We start from the raw sequence: 22,283 nt of genomic DNA on the forward strand, positions 1-22,283 counted from the left end.
CTGATAGCAGGTCTTAAGAGAGCAAAAACTCTCGTTCATTACTAAGGAAATCAAAATGTCAGAGAAATGTATTTTTCGTAAGTGGCCTCTCAGTCAGTGAGTAAAAGTAATTACTAAAGAAAGAGCAGCCAAAAGGTTTCATTTTGGTGATGTAAAATTACATAGTCAATACTAGCTCCAACATTATTTCAAAGGCAAATAAAAGATGAATATATGGAATCTTGGGCAGCGTTCATGTCTTTTAAGTAGTGCAAGCTAAGGCAACTCAGGGATGCCGAAGATTGTATTCTCGTAATAAGGTCTTAATGGTTCCAAAATTTTGATTAGGATGATGATGAAAATTATCATAGATATAATGATCAGTATGTGTTTCTTATCTAAAAACTGAAAATTGTCTACTATCATCCATCCATCCAGCTGACGAAGAATTAATATATATAAAAAGGCTAGTTGATTATTTTTCTCCTCAAAGGTAAATTGAATTCTAGGGTGAAGCATATTTATTTTTGAGACACATAGTAATCCAGCAAAATATGTATTGCATCCTGATTGGCAGTTAAACTTATGAATAACATTATGGCATAGTAACACTGAGCTAGTGTGGTTCTGTGTTTTAGTAAATTTTGTAATTTGTTACTGGTGGTGAAGACAATTTTATAATTCTCATATTTGAAGATACGTTTTATAATAAAGCTTTATAAATCTTATGGATGTGTGTGAATATTAACACTATGTAATTTTGAGAAGAAGGTATTTTGGGCTGAGTGTATAGTGTAGTCTATTATTTGTTGTTGATACTATCAATAACAGATGATCTCTTTCAGGTTAATTTCTTGGTTTAAAGCAGTGACCGAAGATGAATATTTGTAGGCATTGATAAATTGTGGTAACATGACAGATTTTTTTTGATATAATAAAGGGTGATAATAGGTGAAATGCAAATGATTAGTGGATTTTTATACTGACATTATCAGATTCGATTATTATACCATATTTGGGGTGGGGGAGTAAATAGTTAATTTAGTGAAGGGGAAAACCATCAAGATGCGATTGAAATCACTGGAGATTTTGATGCAATCAGAGCAGATGGTTATGGCTCTGTTTCCTAAGGTTTTGATAACAGACTGCTGGTAGTGGGATGATGGATGTAATTTCCAGTTTGAGTAGATTTTCTGTAGACACAAAAGACTACGGAACCATTGGGTAGTCAGATGACAAAAGCATCAAGAAAAGAAATGGCAGTTGTTTTACTTTTCAGTGGTGACACAGAACCTCATGAGGTAAACATTTGCAACGTATCTCAGCCATGTGGCCAAATGGAGAACACATTGTTGTAGTGTAGCTACATTGTGGGTTTGAGAGAGACAGAGTTTAGGACTATATTTTAAAAGTTCCCTGAAAAGATTAGCGAGACAGGAGACCATATGGGTCTCCCTCTATTTTGCTGGAAGATACATTCATCATCTATCACATCACCATCCCTCTCAGCAGCATGGTGTTAAAAAAAAACCTTGGCAAACACAGCTAGAACTATCTCCTCCAACCACATTAGCCTCTACAAAACATACACAAAAAAAAAAAAAAAAAATTACTATTCCGTACATCCAAGGCATCTCAAAAAAATATTTGGTGCATTCAAGCCATAACAAAAATTAGCTACCATTTTCCACTATCAAAAGATCCTTTCACAATGATTCCAGGGGTTCGTGAAAGGTATTGTGCCATTTTTTAAAAACATTTGTTTACTATTTTTTTAACTTTTATATTTTTGTCCTCATTTTGTCGCTGAGAAAACTCAGCGACAATATGAGGACAAAACAAGGAACACATTTTAAACAAAATGTGTTCCTTGGCAAGTATCAACTTGCCTCCATTATTGCTGCATCTGGTTGATGGCCTGATCTATTTAAAAGTTTAAATTTAAATAGTTCAACCCACACAGTCAGAACTTTTCACTAAATTTCATTCATCTCATTAAACTTTTTTATAATTGAAAATTTAGATTTCATAATTTTTGTTTCTATTTTATGTATATTGGATCATATAACTAAAAAGTATTTAATAATTTAAAAAAAAAAGTTTCACATGTTTGTAATTCATTCATATTTATTTGAAATATTACTAACTTCTCCCAAATTGTCTCTGCCCTAGAAGTCAGTGTTACTAAAATCTTAAAACAGGCACATGGGTACTGAAAGTTTAGGAAACACTGATCTAGATCATCTCGGTGTCTTTTGTGTTTTGCAAACTAACTTACTTTGGATAAACTGGAAGAACAGTAAAACGTATGTCTGAAGGAACATAGAAACTGTGTCCATTATTTGCATCATAGCCATTCTGGAGTAGCAGACCAAGCCATTAATACAGATTCAGTTGTGGTGGTGGTGGGGTGAGATGGGGGCTTCCCTTTTATGTAGAAGCTCATAAATCCGAGAGACTGTCTCTAGAATCTGTCGCATCATTACATTCTCAAAATCTTAGCAAATTTAGCACTAGCTATCCCACATTACCAAAAATCTAGGAGATCCTCAGCAAGATTCTATCACTGCTATAGAGGGTGTGCCAGTTAGGATTGCATGATCCCACCTTTCACACTGTATGTTTGCCTTCATGTTGGTGTGCCTGCATGGACATGTGTAGTTCTTCATACTCATGAAGATGCCTTGTTAACCAAGGTGAAATCTTGGCATAATTATATGATTGGTGAAATAAATTTAGTTAATTGTTTTCTCTAGATGTGAAGTTTCTCCACTTAACATCAACATGAGAAAGTGAAGATATATTGAAAAATCTAAACCCACCAATTAAAAAAAAAAAACAGAAATAAATAGAAATATCATCTATCAAATGATATATGAAATAATACCCAGAAAGATAATCAATTACAGAAGTAGACTGATGATGAAATGCATGATATGGACCAAAACAGGCCATCTGGCCCAAGTTCATGAAAGGAGGATGAAAAAACAAAGGGGGGGAAGATGAAAGTTTTGTATTTCTTTATTTTATTATTATTTTTATTATTTATTATTATTATTATTTTTTATGAATATGTCATCATCATCAAATTCCTTGCCATGTACCCTCAAGGGGTGTACAGGATATGATAGTACTACATGAAAAAAATTACATCATTACTAACTTCTTATCTACAATTTTCCTCCAAATCAGTCTGTTACTTGTTAAGACAAAATAAAAAATGATGGTACAACATTATGAATATGTATATATCAGAAGTGTTTATGAAGATTAACATAGGATATGAAATTGAAGAGTAAAAATAAATAGCATTACTCATAAATATTGACCTTGACTTGCCTGTCATTTGAATAAGACTATATATCAACAAATACATAATGCACAACAATAAAAATATATACAAGTTAACCTGATAGCCACTAATAAGAATAATACAAGACCAGTGGAGGTGTTCTCCTAATTGGCATTAACAAACTGAAATATCAACAGTGATGTTTATGGACCATTATGATGAAGTTTGAAGTCTGGACTAAAATTTAACCCTAGTTTATATTTTAATAAGGATTATCTACACCAGTCCTGTCCAACTAGTCACTTGCAGGATGTCTCCAGCTTGCAAAAGTTTTTGCAGTCAGCCAATAAATATAAATTTTATTTATACAGTAGAGGATTGCTATAGCAAACCCCTAGGGACTAGACATAGTTTGTTATAACGCAGCTTCACTATAGTGAATTTAGGGTAAAAATACTAACTCTCGCTTTCTTCCTGTGAAACAAAAGAAATTGCAAGAAATGAAACAAAAGAAATGGGAAACAGAAATAGAACAAAAACTATTATAAGAAAAAAAAATTCCAAGAAATGAGATCTTAGGGTAATAACACAGAAGAAATTGTGAAAAACATAATAAAGAAAATCTAACAAAGAAAATTGCGGGAAACAGAACAAAGGAAATCACCAGAAATAGAATAAAAGAAATCAAAGTAAATCACAAAAGAAATTGCAAAAAAAAAAAAAAAACCATAAAGAATATTGCGAAAAATACAAAAATCATGAGATATAGAACAAAAGAATTCACTGGAAACAGAAAATGGTAGGAAACCACATTGACAAGAGAACATGTAGAATTGGCAGGAACCATACGTAAAGTACACACACACACACACACAAGCAAATAACTAGAAGAGTATGAAATTATAAAAATTAGAATAAAAATGAAAATTTGATTGTTTAAGGCACAGTATGATGAACTGTATGTATCACAGCTGTTTGTATGAGTTGCATTGTATGAAAAGAGAGAAGGTTAGCACTCCTCTTGATAAGGATGGACTGGCCTGTAGGCCTAATACATATAAATACAAAGCACTGCCACTTACGTCATGGCACTTAACCAATTTTTGAGTTGGATACACAGTGGTATACTTAGACTTTGCAAAAGCTTTTTATAGATTACCACGTGATAAGTTGATAGTCAAACTAGAGCGAATGGGGTTGGATATTAGACTAGTGCATTAGATTGGCTATCTAATAGGTATCAACAAGTTGTATATGAGGGAGCAATATCTCAGAAGAGGTGAGTCACTAGTGACTTTCAGGGATTTTATGGCTGCTGCTGTTTAACCTGTATGTTAATGATAATGGGGAAGATTTGAATGGGGATATTCAGTTGCTTTTAGATAATACAAAGTTGGAACGAACTATGAGGAGTAGAGCAGATGTTGTGCTCTTATAGAAGACTCGTAGAGACTGAGTGAATGGCATGGGAGTTGGGAATGCCAGTTCAAAACTTCAAAATGTAAGGTTGGAAAACAAAGATGGGGGTGTAGAATTTGCTCTTGGTGAGGATATATTGTTGGAAGTGGAGGAAATAGATCTTGGGATGTTGGTGGATAAGGATCTAAAATTGAGAGGACATATTACCAAAATTGTAAGTACTACATAACGAAGGCAGTGATGAGGAGGACACTTCCTTGTAAAAGTAAGGAGATTTTGGTTCAATTGTATAAAGTTCTGATTAGGCCATATATGGGACTACTGTGCAGTCACCTGGTTTTCAAAAGGATGAAGAGATGTTGGAGAGGGTCCAGAGATGATTGACCAAAATAGTTTCTGATCTCTGGAATGTTGAATATGAAGAAAGGTTGAGACGATGCAATATGCAGAGGCTATTACAAAAGATCCTGTTACAAAATACATAGCAGAATTTTGAATAGCAGACTAATGAAATACTCCAAAAACTTTATGTTAGAAGTACAGAATAGATTTAGAAAAGGATGATCATATATAGACCCAACCTTTTGCCTAAAATTAATAATAGAGAAAAGAAGAGAATACAATTTAGAAACACATATTGCATTTATTGACTTTGAAAAAGCATTTCACAAAGTTAAAAGCAGCATTTTATTTAACATATTAAAAGAAAGACAAATACCAAATAATATCCTAAAAGCTATCATAAGTATATATGAAAATAATCAAATACAAATAAGATTAAATCATGAGATATCATATATAAGAGAGATAAACCAAGGGTTCCGACAGGGATGTCTCCTCTCAGCAACTCTTTTTAATATTTACCTAAATGAAATAATAATAAAATGGAATAAAAATTTCCATCAAGGTATTAAACTTTCTCCCACTGTGAACTTAAACATTCTCCTTTTTGCCAATGACCAAATAATAATTACAAATTCTGAAGATAACTTACAGAAAGCTATTTTAGATCTAAATGAGATAGCCAAAGATTATGGTATGATAACATCAACAGAAAAATCAAAAACTGTGGCGTTTAAAGGACAAGATCCAGTAAGAACTAAAATAGTAATAGATAACAAGATCTTAGAACAAGTGAATTCATTTAACTACCTAGGATCACATATGAAAAAGATATAAACCTAAAAATTGCAAAATATTTAAAAATAACAGGTGTAATTAATCATCATCATCATCATCATCAAATTCCTGCCATGTACCCTCAAGGGGTGTACAGGATATGACAGTACTACATGAAAAAACTACATCATTACTAACTTCCTATCTACAATTTTCCTGCAAATCAGTCTGTTACTTGTCAAGACTCCAACATTATCAGATCTTATATTTCTATCGTCTAAGGCACTTTGTACTGTATCAATCCACCTATATCTTGGCCTTCCTCTGGGTCGTTTTCCTGCCAACTTGGCAGAGAACACTTGTTTTGCTAATCTTTCCTCTCCCATTCTATTTAAGTGACCATACCATCTGAGATTAGCTCTGCTAACGCATTCCTGGATGCTGACAATGTCAAGTTCTTTCCTAATATCCTCGTTTTTAATATGATATTGCCATTGATGCCATCTATTCACGCCTCTAATCTTTCTCAGGACTCTCATATCTGTGGTCTCTAGTCTTTGGTCAAGTGTTTTACTTCTGACCCAGCTCTCAGATCCATAAGTTAAAACTGGTTTGAACACAGTCTTGTATACAGCTAATTTAGTGTTCCGACTAATTTCTTTCTTATTCCATATGAATTTATTCAATTGACTTCCCACGATACCAGCTTTGCTGATTCTGTTGTCTATTTCTATATTTAGTTTACCATCTTCAGTAAAAATTGTGCCTAAGTAGCTGAAATGTTTTACTTGTTCCACAGGTTCTCCATTCACAACACAGTTGACATTTTCAATGATTCTGCCTATTTTCATTGTCTTTGTCTTTTTATTGCTGACCTTCATACCATATCTATTACAACAGCTATTCAATTTAGTCAGAGAATCTTGCAGATTTGTAGCAGATTTATTTAGAAGTATAACATCATCCGCATAAAGCAAAGAGCTGACATTAACATCTCCAATTTTGATATCAGGTTTAATACCACATTCCTTCATAATGTGATCCATATAGATAATGAATAACAGAGGGGATAATGTACATCCTTGTCTCACACCAGATTTAACATTAAACCATCTTCCTGTACTTCCTTCAATTCTAACTGCTGACTCACAACTCAAATAAAGACTACGTATTGCTTGATATAATGCCCCATTGACACCATATAACTGCAGCGTATTGAATAGCTTCTCTCTTGGCAGCTTGTCATATGCCTTTTCCAAATCGACAAAACTTAAATACAGATCTTTGTTATATTCCCATGCTTTCTCGACTATTTGTCGTAAAGTGAAGATCTGATCCTGACAGCCTCTATTTGGCCTGAATCCAGCTTGTTCTTCACCAAGCTTTTCTTCCACAATTCTTCTCAACCGTTTCTCAGGTATACTTGCATAGATCTTGCCAGGAACACTCAGCAGGGAAATACCTCTGTAATTCTCACATTCAGTTTTATTTCCCTTTTTATATATGGGTACTATGAGAGCTCTACTCCAATCATCGGGAATTCGTCCCTCTGTCCAGGCTTTCTGAACTATGCAGTGCAGCCACTGTAAGACTCTTATACCACCATACTTCAGCATTTCTGGTCGAATATCATCTACTCCTGCTGCCTTTCCACATTTCAAGCCTTTGACGGCTTTTTCTACTTCAAGTATGGATATGTATTCCTGACTGCATGCCTGGTCAGTGTTTTTTATCACTGTGCTGTCATCACTGCTTGTTTCATTTAGCAGTTTTTCAAAGTAATTACTCCATACTTCAAGGATATCTTTTTCTCCTGTTTTCATTTCACCTTTATCATCTCTAATTCCTTTTACAGCACTCTTTCCTCCATTCCTAAGCTTCTTCAACAACCTCCAGAATATTTTGCCACCTTCTTGATATTTATTTTCTATATTCTTGCCAAAGTCCTCCCATGACTTTTGTTTAGCTAGTTTTACACACTGTTTAGCTTTCTTACATTTGTCTCTGTATTCTGTAAGAGTAAAAGCTGACTTATTTGCCAGGAACTTTTGATATGCTTTCTTCTTTTCCTTCACTGCCTCTTTAACTTCCTGTGTCCACCAGGGAGTTCTGATTTTTTTATCCTTGCACACAACCTCACCACATGCCTCTCTGGCAGAATCAATCAATGCTTCCTTCAGAGTTTGCCACTGAATCTCCAAGGTTTGATTCCTGTTCTCAAACTCTTTCATTTTCTTTTCAATAATATTTCTGTATTTTAGTCTACAGTTCACATCTGAGAGCTGCTCAACTTTTATTCGCTTTAAAACTTTCTTACATGTTATTCTTTTCAATATGAAATTCAATTTTATCCTGCTCAAGACTAAATAGTGATCACTTCCAATTTCAAATCCTCTGTACACTCTGGTGTCCTGCACCAGGGAGAAAACATCACTATCAACAATAACATAGTCAATGAGACTTTTCTTATTCCTAGCCTCTTCTCTCCATGTGAATTTGTGCACATTTTTATGTTGGAACATGGTGTTAGTAATAACCAGTCCATGTCCTGAGCAGAAATCCAACAGATATTTGCCATTATTATTAGCTTTGCTCTTTTCTCCAAATTTTCCCAAAATATTTTTGTATGTCTCACAATCGTTTCCTACTCTACTATTTAGATCCCCAACAAGGACCAACTTTTCCTTTTTCATTGTGTCAGTTGCTTTTTCTAAAGCCTCAAAAAATTCCTCCACTTCTACCTTAGTAGAACCTTCTGTGGGACCATAGGCACAAATAAGTCTCATTGTCCAGTTCCCCATTCTCATATTTGCCCACATTACTCTACTTGAGACTGACTGCCATTCAAGAAGATTAGCCTCGTATTTTGTGTTGAATACTATGGCTACTCCTTCTTTTCCTTGATTGTCATTGCCTGAATATAACATTTTGTATTTATTGCTCAGAAAGAGCTCACCAGTTTTGGTCTTTTTTGTTTCAGTCACCCCTATTATGTCGATCTGGTACTTATCTAATTCCTCAGCTAGCTCCATTTCTTTGCCATTCAGGCTTCTTACGTTGATAGTACCGATCTTTAACTCTGGTGATGTTGAGTTGGGGTTTGTTTTCAGATTTGTTCCAGTAGCTGACTTTTCGCTGTTTGCCCTGGTTCCCTGGCGAAAACAACGGGGGCCTTGTTTAACCGGGCGACGCCCCAGCCGGCATGAAATTTTGTCATGTTGTACCATCATTTTTTATTTTGGTTTAACCAATAAGAATACAATTTGGTCGGCTAAATCCCAAATTGCCAGCCCATCCTCGTTCGTTCAGTATCAAAGTAGATACCCAACAGGGTGCACCACGAGAAGGTGAGGATTGGACATTAGGTCAGAAGCCCTGGTCGGTTCTCCGCATTCCTTTAAAGGCTATGTGGAGGTCTCCTCTCAGTTATACAGCTTTGACCCTTAAGCACCCCAGGTGTAATTAACTCTATATTTAAACCAAACCTAGTTCAAAAACAACCAGACTAAAAATATACAATAAATTAGCCCTACCAGTCTTATTGTATGGAAGTGAAATCTGGACAATAAAACAAAAAGACAAACAAAGATTAATAACAGCAGAAATTAAGTTTATGAGAAAAACTGCAAAGTATATTGTATTTGATCACAAAAGAAATGAAGAAATTATGAAAGAATTAAACCAAGAACCAGTAATAGAAAAAATTAAAAAATATAAACATAAATGGATGGAACACGTTCAAAGAATGAAAATAGAAAGATTACCAAAACAAGCCTTAAAGTACAAGCCATTAGGGGGGGGGGGAAATAGGACATCCTCTTAAAAGAATCGATGATGACTTCTAGGCTGGAACAGGCCACACTAGGCCTAAATCCTTGATATGCATGATGATGATTTTTAGAATACACCTTGTATATAGGGTAACAGTCCTTTTTTTTTTGTTTGTTTGTTTCCATTTTTCTTTTTCCTCTCTGAGCGTGTATGTGTGTGGTGGAGAGTAAATGAGTTATTAGTTTTATGAATTTGAATAATTTTGGTATTAAAAATGGTCCAAATGAAATCAAAATTCAGATGGTATGATGAATTGAGGGTAAATATCCCAAATACCAAATTTCATTAAAACCTGTCTAGTGAGCCGGTTACTGTATTTCTATCTGTCCTCAGTTTACAGTTTCCTGCTATTTCCTTTGTTTTATTTTCTATGATTTTATTTCTTAGCTTTTAGTTAAGAAATAAAACACTTCTTTCAATTTAGTTCTCTGTTATTTCCATCAAATGATTTTCTTTTGTTTCCTGATTATGATGTCATTTGCTAGGAAATTCAATTTGCTATAGCATTGGTTCTACTTAGACTAGGACTTTTCTGTATTTTGTTATAGTGGTATTATAATTCACCTCTGTTGTACTATTAAATGAAGTACATATTATATTTTTATTTCAGATTAATATTTCAAAAATATTGAAAACACTTGGTAATGTTTGTTTTTGTGTAGGTATGCATCTGTGTAGGAAAGTAGCCATTTGGATGTTAGACAATTGACATTTATGTCTTTAGGGGTGAAGCAAGATGCTTTTCATATTCCCCACTATCTGTTGTGGTTACAGTGAGGGTAAAATTTATGAGCAGTTTGCTCGCTCTGAATGGGCATGGAGATTATGCATTGCTATAGGAGGCTAATATAGCTTTTGGTCTTCTATATTTGAATATGTCCATTGCCTCGTATGCTGCAGCTTGCTGAACCAAATCGTTGGGGTGTGTGTGGATGTCTTTAGGAAAAACTTGGATGCTAAGGATTGTAGAAAAGAGAAAGTATAGGGAATATTTATATCTCTATGAAGTTGATTGTTTCTAACATACCACGGGGCATTCAGAATCATTCTCAAGCACTTGTTCTGCACTCGTATCTTGATAATATTAGTATTGGAGGTGTGGCTCCAGGCTGGAGAGGCATAGGTGATTATGAGACGAATTGTCATCTGGTATAGCTGCAATTTGATTCTGTGCCTTTTTCAATTTGAGCTGTGGCTTTAGATGCCTTTGCTCACATAGACTTGATGTGTTAGTTGAAAGATAACTTTTTGTCGAGAATTACACCCAGGTAATTTGTTTCTGTCTGCCAGGGAATTTTAGTATTGAATAGTAACACATCTCCTGCAGGAGACATTGGCCTTTTTGAGAAAAGAACGGCTGAGCTTTTCTGGGGGTTGACTTCCAATCTACATTTGGAGAACCAACTCTCCAGCTTTAGAAGGTTTTCTTGAAGCTTTCTGGCAATGAAATGGGGTCTGAGAGATCTGGTTAGTATTGCTGTATTGTCTGCATACAGGGCCAAAATGGAAGACATCAGCAATGGAGCCAGTAGACATCCCTGCGGCACTCCAGCAAAGATATGGCACTGGGACGATGTAGAACCGTTGATTTTAACTTGCATTGATCTATTCTGAAGATATGAATGGATTAGATGAACCATTTTTAGTGAGGTACCGGCTTAGATAAGTTTGTGCAGGAGTCCAAAATGCCAGATTTTGTCAAATGCTTTGGATAGGTCTAGGAAAACAGCTCCTGTACACCGGCGCCAGTTGTAGCTGGTGGTGATGTATTCGACAACTCTGTGGATTTGCTGGGTAATACTATGGTGTTGCCGAAAACCAAACTGTTCTTTAGGGAGGATGTTTAGGTCATTTACTGAGGTTTGGAGTCGTGAGAGGATGACCTTCTCTGCAACCTTACCCAGATTGGAGATGAGACTGATTGGACGATAATTTTGCGGTAGGTGTGGGTCTTTGCCTGGCTTATGTATAGGAATTACATCAGCCAGTTTCCAGGTGGAAAGAAAATAGTGAAATCTTAAAATTGCATTTATTATACTGGTCAGGTGCACTACAGCTTTTTGAGGCAGCAGCTTGATCACCCTGTTTGAGATGCCATCTGGTCCAGGAGCTTTATTGTTCTTAAGTTTTTTAATAATATCATATAATTCAACAGGTGATGTGGGTGCAATATGGTCAGAACTGGTATCTGGGAGATTTAATGCATGCCTGACCTGTCTGTGGATTTTGTACAAGTGATTGAAATCTAAGTTGTTATATGAAGGTTTGCACTACTCATCTAGATTCTTTAGTATGGCTTCTGCCTTATCTGCATCTGTGTAGACTAGGCCCTGGTTTGAGATTATTGGGAGGGGGGGGGAGGTTTTTATTTTTGATGTTTCTCAGTAACCCCCAGATGATCAATAGGTGAGATAGAGGCTAGCTTTTTATCCCAAACTTGGTTTGTATGAGTTTTCAGTGCATCTCTTACTGCTCCATTCAATCTATTGAGCACTGTTTTGTCCAGAGGAGCGCAAGTGTTATGAAATCTCTTCCTAGCTCTGTTCTTCTCTCTGATCAGGTCCATAATATCCTCAGGCAAACGACCAGGCTTGGGAACAGATTTGTGGAAGGTTTCAACCGTTGTAGCAGACTTAATCTGTTGGGTGAGGCTAGTCACTGCAGATTCCACATCTTCTGGTATGCATATGTGAGGGACAGGTCCAATTTGATCTCTAAGTGCTTTAGACAATCTCTCCCATGATATGCCTGAATGAGAGGGAGGAGACAGGCATTCTTGTTCTCCCAATTGCAGTAGGATTGGGTTGTGATCCAACGACAGCTCTTTTAGTGATTTAAGTCTGTACTGTACTGTAGTTTAATGTCTTGCGGGATAGCTATATCAGGATGTCAGCAGTGCCAGACGTACTGAGATGAGTTGGTTCGGTAGGTCCAGCCACAACAACATAGTTTGATCCTGTGTAGCTGGAAAGGATGCGACCATTTTTATTGGTAGATTTACTGTTCCAAGCAGGATATTTTTCATTGAAGTCTCCAGCGATGATGACCGGTCCTTTTATTCCAAGGATGGCATCCAGATCTGAGGTCAATAATGTCTTTAATGGAGGGTTGTAAGCAGAAAAAATTTTAAGGTTTCCAATTGAGTTTGTGAGGACATTAATTCCTGTGATTTCGAGGTTGGTGGTTGTAGGGTTGGTTATTGAATGATGGTTGATATAGTTTTTGATAAGGATGGCTGTACTTCCACCTCTATACCCAAGTCTGTTGTTTCTGCAAATCTGATACCCTCTGGCCTCAGGTGAGTTTCATTGATTAGAAATATATCTGGGTTGTATCTATTATTGAATTCCTGGATTTCTAACAGTTTATTTTTGATACCGTTGGCATTCCAAGTGATAATCCTAAGCGAATCTGGGGCGATTTTTTTCCTATGCATCAGAGAGTGCAGATAATATGGATTGGGTTTGCTGTAAGAATCTTTTTGTAACACTTAGTGATGGATTCGAGTTGCTGAAATCCTGCAGAATGTTTGCAAGAGAAGAGGTGATAATAGCTGATAGATTTGAATGTGGATTAGTGAGGTTCTGGGTATGTACTATCTGTTTGGAGCAGGCCACATCAGCATATGTTCTTGCTTGATGTTGAAGATTACTTAAGGGGCTCAGTTAATGATGGCAAGCGCCTGTTGTCATGTTCTCACTCTTGGAGGACTGAGGAGCCTGGGCTTCAGGAACTCTCGCACTAGATGACAAGGTAGATTGATTATTTGGATCATTCCATCTGTTTTGGGGGTGATGTATACACCCTCTATAATTAGCAGGGTGAGGACCCCCACAATTAGCACACTTAGCCAGGGTGGATTTTGGCTTGGCACAGGTGTTTGTGGGGTGATTCTCACCGCATCTGAACTGAGCTTTGCATAGCTTCTGGGCATGGCCAAATTTTTGGCATCTGTGGCACTGTCCAGGAGATGCTTTCTTTCTAAATGGTTCTGGGGTGATTTTGAGTCCACAGATTGATTTTAGATTGTATATGTCTTTGTAAATATTATGAATTTCTACTAAGACTAAAGGCATAGGTGTCTTATTTGATCTAAACATTCTAGTGACCTTTATGGGAGGTAGATCCTGTAAGTTGAGGTCAATAACTATTTCATCTGTGTCAATATCCTCAGAGATTCCTCGTAGGACCACTTTCAGATTTTTTTTCGGAGTCAAGTGAAAATGTGTGATATTGTTCCTCTTGCATCCAGCTCCTTTGTAAGATTTCTATAATCAGCCACCGTGGCGGGCTGAATTTTTATGCCCTCGTCTACATTTTTAGCAGATCTATAACTTATTTGTAAGTTAGCCATGATGGTTCTTAGTGTTGTCCATCTCTGCTTTTCCCTTAGGATAAATCGGTGGCACCTTTTCATTGGGGGAGGCAGAAGGATCTGAAATGGGAACATCCTCGTTCATACCAACGTCATTTGTTGGCTCAGCAATGAGAGTTTTTCTCTTCTTACAAGCGTGGATCTCTCCTTGATCAGAAGGATTAGAGGTAGAGACAACTAGATTGAGTTTTTCCTCCATTTGAGGAGAGTCTTCATTTTCCTCAATGTCGACTTCAGGTAAAGAATATAAGTTTAAGTAGCCGGGGCCAATCCTGTTCAAACTTTTTGAGAAGCTTTTTAATAAAAGTGAGTGCTAGCCCTTTATCGAGTGACTCTATAATGATGTCGGGGTCGATCATGCTAGCAAGCCATGTCAGCTTCAACTTCTTTTGAAGTTTATCAATAAGTACAAGAGCTGGCTCTTTATCGAGCAAATCAGTGAATACGTCTAGGTCAGGTACGCTCATATCGTTTTAACTGCGTATGAGCTCTAATAGAAATCCCATAGGTCTAAAGACCTGCCAGCAGAAATTTTGTAGGATATCCTGCAGCCGCAAAGGACTGCCAACAATACCAAGTGTAGGCTAAACGAAGCAATAGAAATTAAATTGCATCTGAATCAAAGTCTTACCTTGATATTTCACAAAATGAAGCACTGACGAGAGATCACAATGGCATTTTTATTCAGCCTGGATGTTAGATAACTACCAATTAAATATATACTGTTAATTAATATAGTACAATTTGTGGTGTGTATGATCACGAGTTAAATTTTTTTTTTCATAACATTTAACCCTTAACCCAGTGCTGGTGAGGTGGGAAACTGTAAAAAAAAGTGGTAAGGTGGGGTCTCACAGACCCACCCAAATAATGTAGTGTATTATAGAAATTCATATCTTTTTAATCAATATTAGTGGATTCTTCCTCACAGTCTTGTTCTGTATCAGACTCATGGCTCCTTGATAATCAATCGTCATCTATAAGTTGACATAACCTCTGTTCTTCCTGCTCGTAACTTATCTGATAAAAAAAAAAAAAAAGATGTTATTCTCAAAATACTCTCTAAATATTTACGAAAACATATTTGCGTATAGTTGGTATGTAAAAATATAGAAGACACAGCAATAACGATAATATTTTAGTAGAATATACATGAAAACAACTTACGTTTCGGAAGTAAATATAGTCACACTTTTGGTAAGGTGGAGTCTGGTGGACCCCAGCGCACTTTATACTTCTGCACACTAAACTTGTTTGTGTGCAATAGCCTGTTGTCTATGGCATCGAGTAGCAGATCACAGGAAGGGAAGCTATACTGAGGCATGACTCACTGCCACGCGTTGTTAAAAAGTTAGTCAATTTAAAATCTTTGGGGTCTGTGACACCCCACCTTACTAACACTGGGTTAAATATAAATTAATAAAGAAAAAAGAAAAATTGAAAGTAAAAAAGCACTAATTTCAAGAATGATGAGAAATTGCAATTATGTTTATTTTATAGAAAGGGGGAAACCATTGTTTGGAGTGCTTACAGATTTTTTTTTTTTTTTTTTTGGTTTATAGCTCCCCATCTTTCATTACATAAAAAAATAAAGTTTTCTTTGTATACCTCCAAAACCAGAATGGCTCTAAAGCCATTCTGGTTTTGGAGGTATAGTAAAGAAGCTTAAAAATCAGCTGAGTAAACAATCCATTTTGTTAGTACTTTTATCAAAATTACAAGAGCAGCTCTATCTTTGATCATGCCTTCTAGATAGCAAAAGCAAGCCTGCATTTTTTGAAGGAGAATAAAACAGTGTTGTGCCATTGATTGAGTGTGCTTCAGCTTTTGGAATGGAACAAATACCTAATAAATTTCAAATAGTTTTTGCTCTGGCATCAGACGATAACAAACTTGCTAAAACAGGTAAGTAATTTAGTCAGCAACAAATTAGAAACCATTATGAAGTGTTGTAGTTGATGAATGCACCAGTTTAGCTGATACCATCTAATGTTTTTTAGGACACTTAATGAAAATTGTAATCATTCTGAAGAATTTTTAAAATTAGCACCATTGCATAGTATAATAAAATGCACAGAGAATTAAAAATATACAATAATGAAATTTTTAGTTTCAACAAATGCACTCCTATAACCAACTGCACCTGAAATCTGAGTAGCCAGAAATTGGACTAGCAGAATTCTGATAAAATGTTGTTAAATGTGCACTGTATTGTATATTAACACAAAAAGTCAAAGTTTTTTGACTTTTTGAAGTGGAATTAAGAAGTCTATTAGTATTCTTTAGTCATGACTGGATTTTAAAGTTAAGTGCTGTTGTTAAAATAAGAGTTACAAAATAACAACTTAATTCATTTTGAATCCTTCAGGGAGTCCTCCTTTTGAATCCTTTTGATGGAATGGTGGCTTGATGAAAATATAAATTTGAATTTGTTCCAAAATTATGCACTTATTTACTGGAAAAAAAAAAAAGAAGTTTTTATGAAGTCAGTGCACTCCAACAAAGCATGAGATTATTCAAAAATCCACTAAATATTGATATTTAAAATGCAAATTCTAGATATCAAATGGAAGTGTGTAAGCTTCTGGCAAATAAATTCATTGGATGCGATCCACTTTCTGAACAGAAAGTGAAATGAAACTTTTCTAATTGCTGCAAAAAGAAAAAAAATCCAAACTTACGAATGTGAAATTTTAAAGATATATAATGTTTTGACAAAATATCAAGCAATTAATTTTAAAACCACTTTCCTTTCTGGATACACTAAATAAAAATGTAAATAAGTGTAAAGTAAATGTAAAATTTAAAAAAAAAAAATCAAATGCAAAATAAAATAAATAAAAATGTCTTGTTATCAACATATCTGTATATGGATTTGGATTCACATGGAATATTTCAGGATAAAGCAGCTGGAGATGAGGAAGCTCAGCAGATAGATGAAAATTTTTGCACAGCTCTAGAATATGGATTGCCACCTACTGGAGGTTTTGGAATGGGAATTGATAGGTTTGTTATGCTGCTGACAGATTCTAACAACATTAAGGTAAGTTTCCCAAAAAATAGTATTTCTTTTCAGAAAAAGTTAATGAGTTTAGTTAGTGTGTGTATATATATATATATATATATATATATTGCAATTTATGTTGGAATAACTTAAAAAGTGAGTGATATTCTGTAATTGAAGTACTGAGGGGTCAGTTATATATGAATGCTGATTATTTAGAAATAAAATTCACTATCTCTGAAAACCAAATGTTTACATAGTCTTTGAAGGAGGAGGAGTTTGGGATTTAATTTCTTTTCACTGCAGACTTATGCATGTGTTTCATGCAAAAGCCTACAGTGGATCTATTCTAATAGAATATTGTTTGATCAAAAATTACAACTGCAACTCACAACATTGTGAGTTACAACATTGTGAGTTGTAACCCACATTGTTACACAATGTGACAATATTGTGTAACAATGTTGTCACAATGTGACACACACACACACACACGCACGCACATGCACTGGGTGTGCTTGATGTGTCGTGTAGGAAAAGCAGGTTTCATTGATAGATTTGAAAGTTACTGTAAATCAGTAGTTTTTTTTTAACAGGAGGAGGAGTGGGGAGTGTTCCCTGTATGGGCAAGTAACCCTTTCTGGAGGGAGAGGGAGCACAAAGAAATGATCAATATTATTGTTTATTGTTGAGCTGCAACTTGGAGAAGAGCTGCTCATCTGCTGCAACCCTCTTGCTAGAGGATGGATGATGACGACGATTGTTGAGCACAACTCCCACATGAACTTGATATTCCATCTATTTATTTCAAGTAGCATTTAAAACACTGACAACACTTGTAATTAATACACTAAGTTAGAAATTCACAAGTTGTAATTTTTAAGATAAATAGCTATGTTAATTTAATTTAGTTTGAAGTATAATTGTGTGTTATCAAAAAAATTAAAACATTTTAGTTTTTTAATATGTTTCCATATTTAATTTGTCATCTTCACTAAACATTCTGCCTAAATGGCTGAAATATTTTGTTCTGTAGGTTCACATTTAGGCAGCAGTTGACATTTTCAGTTTTTCTGCCAATCTTTGTGGTTTTTGCCTTTTTTATTGCTGATTATCATGCCAAATTTATGACAGCAGTTATTCAATTTATAATTTAGGAGTATCATATTGTAAGTGTTGCAAAGACTGTACATTGTATTATCTTTATGCTAAAAAAGAACATTGACAATTAGGAATTAGGAGGTGGTTATGCCACTGTATAAAGCTCTGCTTCGATTTGGTCACCTAGTTTTCATTGCGATGTTGAAACATTGGAGGAGATCCAGAGAATGCTGTGTGGCTATGAAGAAAGAGAGAGGGAGGGGGTAAAGGAATGTAAATTACAGGGGAAAAGAGGTAATATGATAGAGATGGAGGATTTTATTACATTAATACAGAAGGGATTATAAAGAACCAGAGACTATCATTCGAGGGTGTGAGGAGTAGATTTTTTATGTGGAGAATTGTAGGTGATTGGAACACATTACCAGAATATGTTGCTAATGCAGGAAGTGTTAAGAATTTTAAGGTTTAATATTATAAATATATTGTTATTTGAATGAACTACCCATGATGAGTCTAGGAGGGTGTGATAATACTAATAACCATAACTGCATTAAGTAAAGACCTGAGTTTAAAATCTCCAGTTTTGATATTAGGTTTAATGCCACTTTCATTCATAACATGATCCATATAGATAATGAATAACGGTAGAGATCAAGTGTACGTTTGTCTCACCCCTGATTTAACATCAGACCATATTCTTACCTCTTTCAATTCTAACTGGTGATTTACAATTCAAATTAGACTATATATATTGCTAGATGCAAGCATGCTACCCCAGTCATACAACATTTTAGATTCCGGGCCATTGTCATATAGTGCCTTTTTGCCCCCCCCCCCCCCTCAATTGTAGATGCATGTTATAGTTTAATAACATTTTTAAACAATCATATATGTGCATAAATTACATAAATGAAGCAGTTATTTATTTATTTAAAGCATTTATAAATTTAGAATACTTTTTAGAAGCAACAAAGCTATTCTGAATAGCGTGGTTTAAAGAAGCACGCTAGCCAGTTTGGTCATTCATCAGCACCATCAAAATTCAGTACTTATTTTAATGGTATAACATCAAACAAACTATTTTTATAAAAAAAGATTTTTATTAACTGTCTTATATTTCAATGGATTTGAAACCAGCAGTTATTTGTCAGTTGAATAAAAGAAGTCAATTGGATAAATTTTTATGGAATAAGAGAGAAATTAGTCAAAACACTAAATTAGCTGTATACAAGACAGTGTTCAAACCAATTTTAACTTATGGATCTGAGAGCTGGATCAGAAGTAAAACACTTGACCAAAGATTAGAGACAGCAGATATGAGAGTCTTGAGAAAGATTAGGGGCATGAACAGATGGCATCAATGGCAATATCATATTAAAAACAAGAATATTGGGAAAGAACTTGACATCGTCAGCATCCAAGAATGTGTTAGCAGAGCTAATCTCAGGTGGTATGGTCACTTACACAGAATGGGCAAAGAAAGATTAGCAAAACAAGTGTTCTCTGCCAGGTTGGCAGGAAAACGACCCATAGGAAGACCAAGATATGGGTGAATTGATATGGTACAAAGTGCCTTAGACAATAGAAATATAAGATCTGATAATGTTGGAGTCTTGACAAGTAACAGACTGATTTGGAGGAAAATTGTAGATAGGAAGTTAGTAATGATGTAAGTTTTTCACGTAGTACTATCATATCCTGTACATCCCTTGAGGGTACATGGCAGGAATTTGATGATGATGAATTTCAAATTTCTTCAAGTGCCTGTTTTTAACTTCCTTTTCTTCTCCAAAACTTTGGAGATGTGATGTAAGACAGGCCACAGTTAAAAGTTTAAAACATTAAATAGTTCTTCATGTAGAGCAGTTATAGAGATGTTTAACTTATTAGGCGCTATGCGAGTAGTAGCAATGTGTTTTTCTAAAACTTGTTCATCAGTAAATAAGATGTCCCTTTGCCAAATTTAATTTTTCTTTACATCTGAGAAAGGTAGGAATAATGTTGCTGTCACAGCATCATTTGAGGAATGCTAACATGTTCATGGCCAATTTCATTTTCAACTTACTGAACTATTTGTGCTTTGCACCATATTATCTCCATGGAGAATCATTATTGGCCAATGGCTATAATTCTTGCAAAAATAGATAAAATGCTATATACTCCATTACTTTTCCCTCCTCTAACACACAAGAACACTCATAATCATACGTATTCAAGGATTTAGGCCTAGCCTGGCCTGTTCTGGCCTTAGAAGTCATCAGCGATTCTTTTAAGAGGATGTCCTGGTTTTCTTTTTCCTAATGGCTTTACTTTAAGGCTTGTTTTGGTAATCTTTCTATTTTCATTCTTTGGATGTGTTCCATTCATTTATGTTTATATTTTTTAATTTTTTCTATTACTGGTTCTTGGTTTAATTCTTTCATAATTTCTTCGTTTCTTTTGTGATCAAATAGAGTATAATTTGCAGTTTTTCTCATAAACTTCATTTCTGCTGTTATTAATCTTTGTTTGTCTTTTTGTTTTATTGTCCAGATTTCACTTCCATACAATAAGATTGGTAATGCTAATGTATTGTATATTTTTATTCTGGTTTGTTTTTGAACTAGGTTTGGTTTAAATATAGAGTTAATTACACCTGTTATTTTTAAATATTTTGCAATTTTTAGGTTTATATCTTTTTCATTTTCATATGTGATCATACATCCTAGGTAGTTAAATGAATTCACCTGTTCTAAGATCTTGTTATCTATTACTATTTTAGTTCTTACTGGATCTTGTCCTTTAAAGGCCATACTTTCTGATTTTTCTGTTGTTATCATACCATAATCTTTGGCTATCTCATTTAGATCTAAAATAGCTTTCTGTAAGTTATCTTCAGAATTTGTAATTATTATTTGGTCGTCAGCAAAAAGGAGAATGTTTAAGTTCACAGTAGGAGAAAGTTTAATACCCTGATGGAAATTTTTATTATTATTTCATTTAGGTAAATATTAAAAAGTGTTGCTGAGAGGGGATATCCCTGTCGGACCCCTTGGTTTATCTCTCTTATATATGATATCTCATGATTTAATCTTATTTGTATTTGATTATTTTCATATATACAGGGTGTTCGGGATAAATTTGACAGTTTCGTAAGGAAAAAGAAAATCTTCTTTGTATCTATTAAATTTAATGAATTGACAAAAAAACATTACAGGCAGAGTTAATTACAATACTATCAACAAGATTTACTCAAAATAACCACCATTAGCATCGATCACAGCTTCAATTCTGCTTCGGAACCTCGAACAAGCTGATGCTACAGTCTCCCTGGGAAGGGCCGCAAAAACTGTTTTAATTTTATCCATTAACTGGGCTTTTGTATTACTGGAAGTGCGATTGGTGTCTTTTTCAACTGCACCCCATACAAAATAATCCATGGGGTTAAGGTCTGGGGAGTTTGGAGGCCAAACATTTGGACTGGTGAAGTCGTAGAAATTTTCAGACAACCATTTTTGACTTTTCCCAGAGGTGTGGCAAGGGGCCGAATCCTGCTGCCATACATACGGCCTACCATTGGCTACCCTTGTTATCCAGGGCTTGACTACAGTTAGCAACTCCACGAACAAAGCCCGAATTCCAATGCCAGGGTTCTTCAACACCTGTTCCTGCAGATTTGCGAGGAATTCTGCTGTACGAACGCAATCAGATCATCTGCTAGGGATCTTTCTTCTTGCTACATCCTCGTAGTCACCATTGCAAGTCTCTAGTTCATGCCTGATTGTTTTTACTGTATTCAGGGAGCATTGGGCAGCAGTCGTAATATCCTTATTTTGATGGCGGGCACGAATCATCATGATACAAGTTATTCTCTTCCATGATTCAGGTGGGTTCCAGCTATCCATCCTTTCTGACATCTTGTATATGAATGAAGAAGGGTCCAAACTTTTAAATGAAGAGAAGTGTGTGTTAATACATGTAACTTACGGAAAAATATAATTAATTATAAATATGTCAAATTTATCCCGAACACCCTGTACTTATGATAGCTTTTAGGATATTATTTGGAATTTGTCTTTCTTTTAATATTTTAAATAAAATGCTTCTTTTAACTTTGTCAAATGCTATTTCAAAGTCAATAAATACAATATGTGTTTCTAAATTGTATTCTCTTCTTTTCT

The 22,283-nt window shown here is 35.1% G+C and overlaps 1 protein-coding gene and 1 non-coding gene across 2 annotated transcripts in view; both read left to right on the top strand.

Moving 5' to 3' along the window:
- Window positions 1-22,283, top strand: part of LOC150103145 (lysine--tRNA ligase-like) — a 199,946-nt gene that overhangs the window by 171,785 nt on the left and 5,878 nt on the right. Inside the window, exon 13 of the mRNA XM_090398349.1 lies at window positions 16,915-17,058. Coding sequence (XP_090254475.1) covers window positions 16,915-17,058 — 144 coding nt within the window. The remainder of the gene's footprint in view (window positions 1-16,914; window positions 17,059-22,283) is intronic.
- LOC150103146 (U6atac minor spliceosomal RNA) lies at window positions 4,258-4,376 on the top strand. Its single transcript, XR_016548893.1, has one exon. It is a non-coding gene; the product is annotated as a U6atac minor spliceosomal RNA (small nuclear RNA).

This window comes from Typopeltis vanoorti, chromosome 9 (assembly GCF_054136105.1).
Source record: "Typopeltis vanoorti isolate ZY-2024b chromosome 9, IOZ_Tvanoo_1.0, whole genome shotgun sequence".
NCBI classification, from domain to species: Eukaryota; Metazoa; Arthropoda; class Arachnida; order Uropygi; family Thelyphonidae; genus Typopeltis; species Typopeltis vanoorti.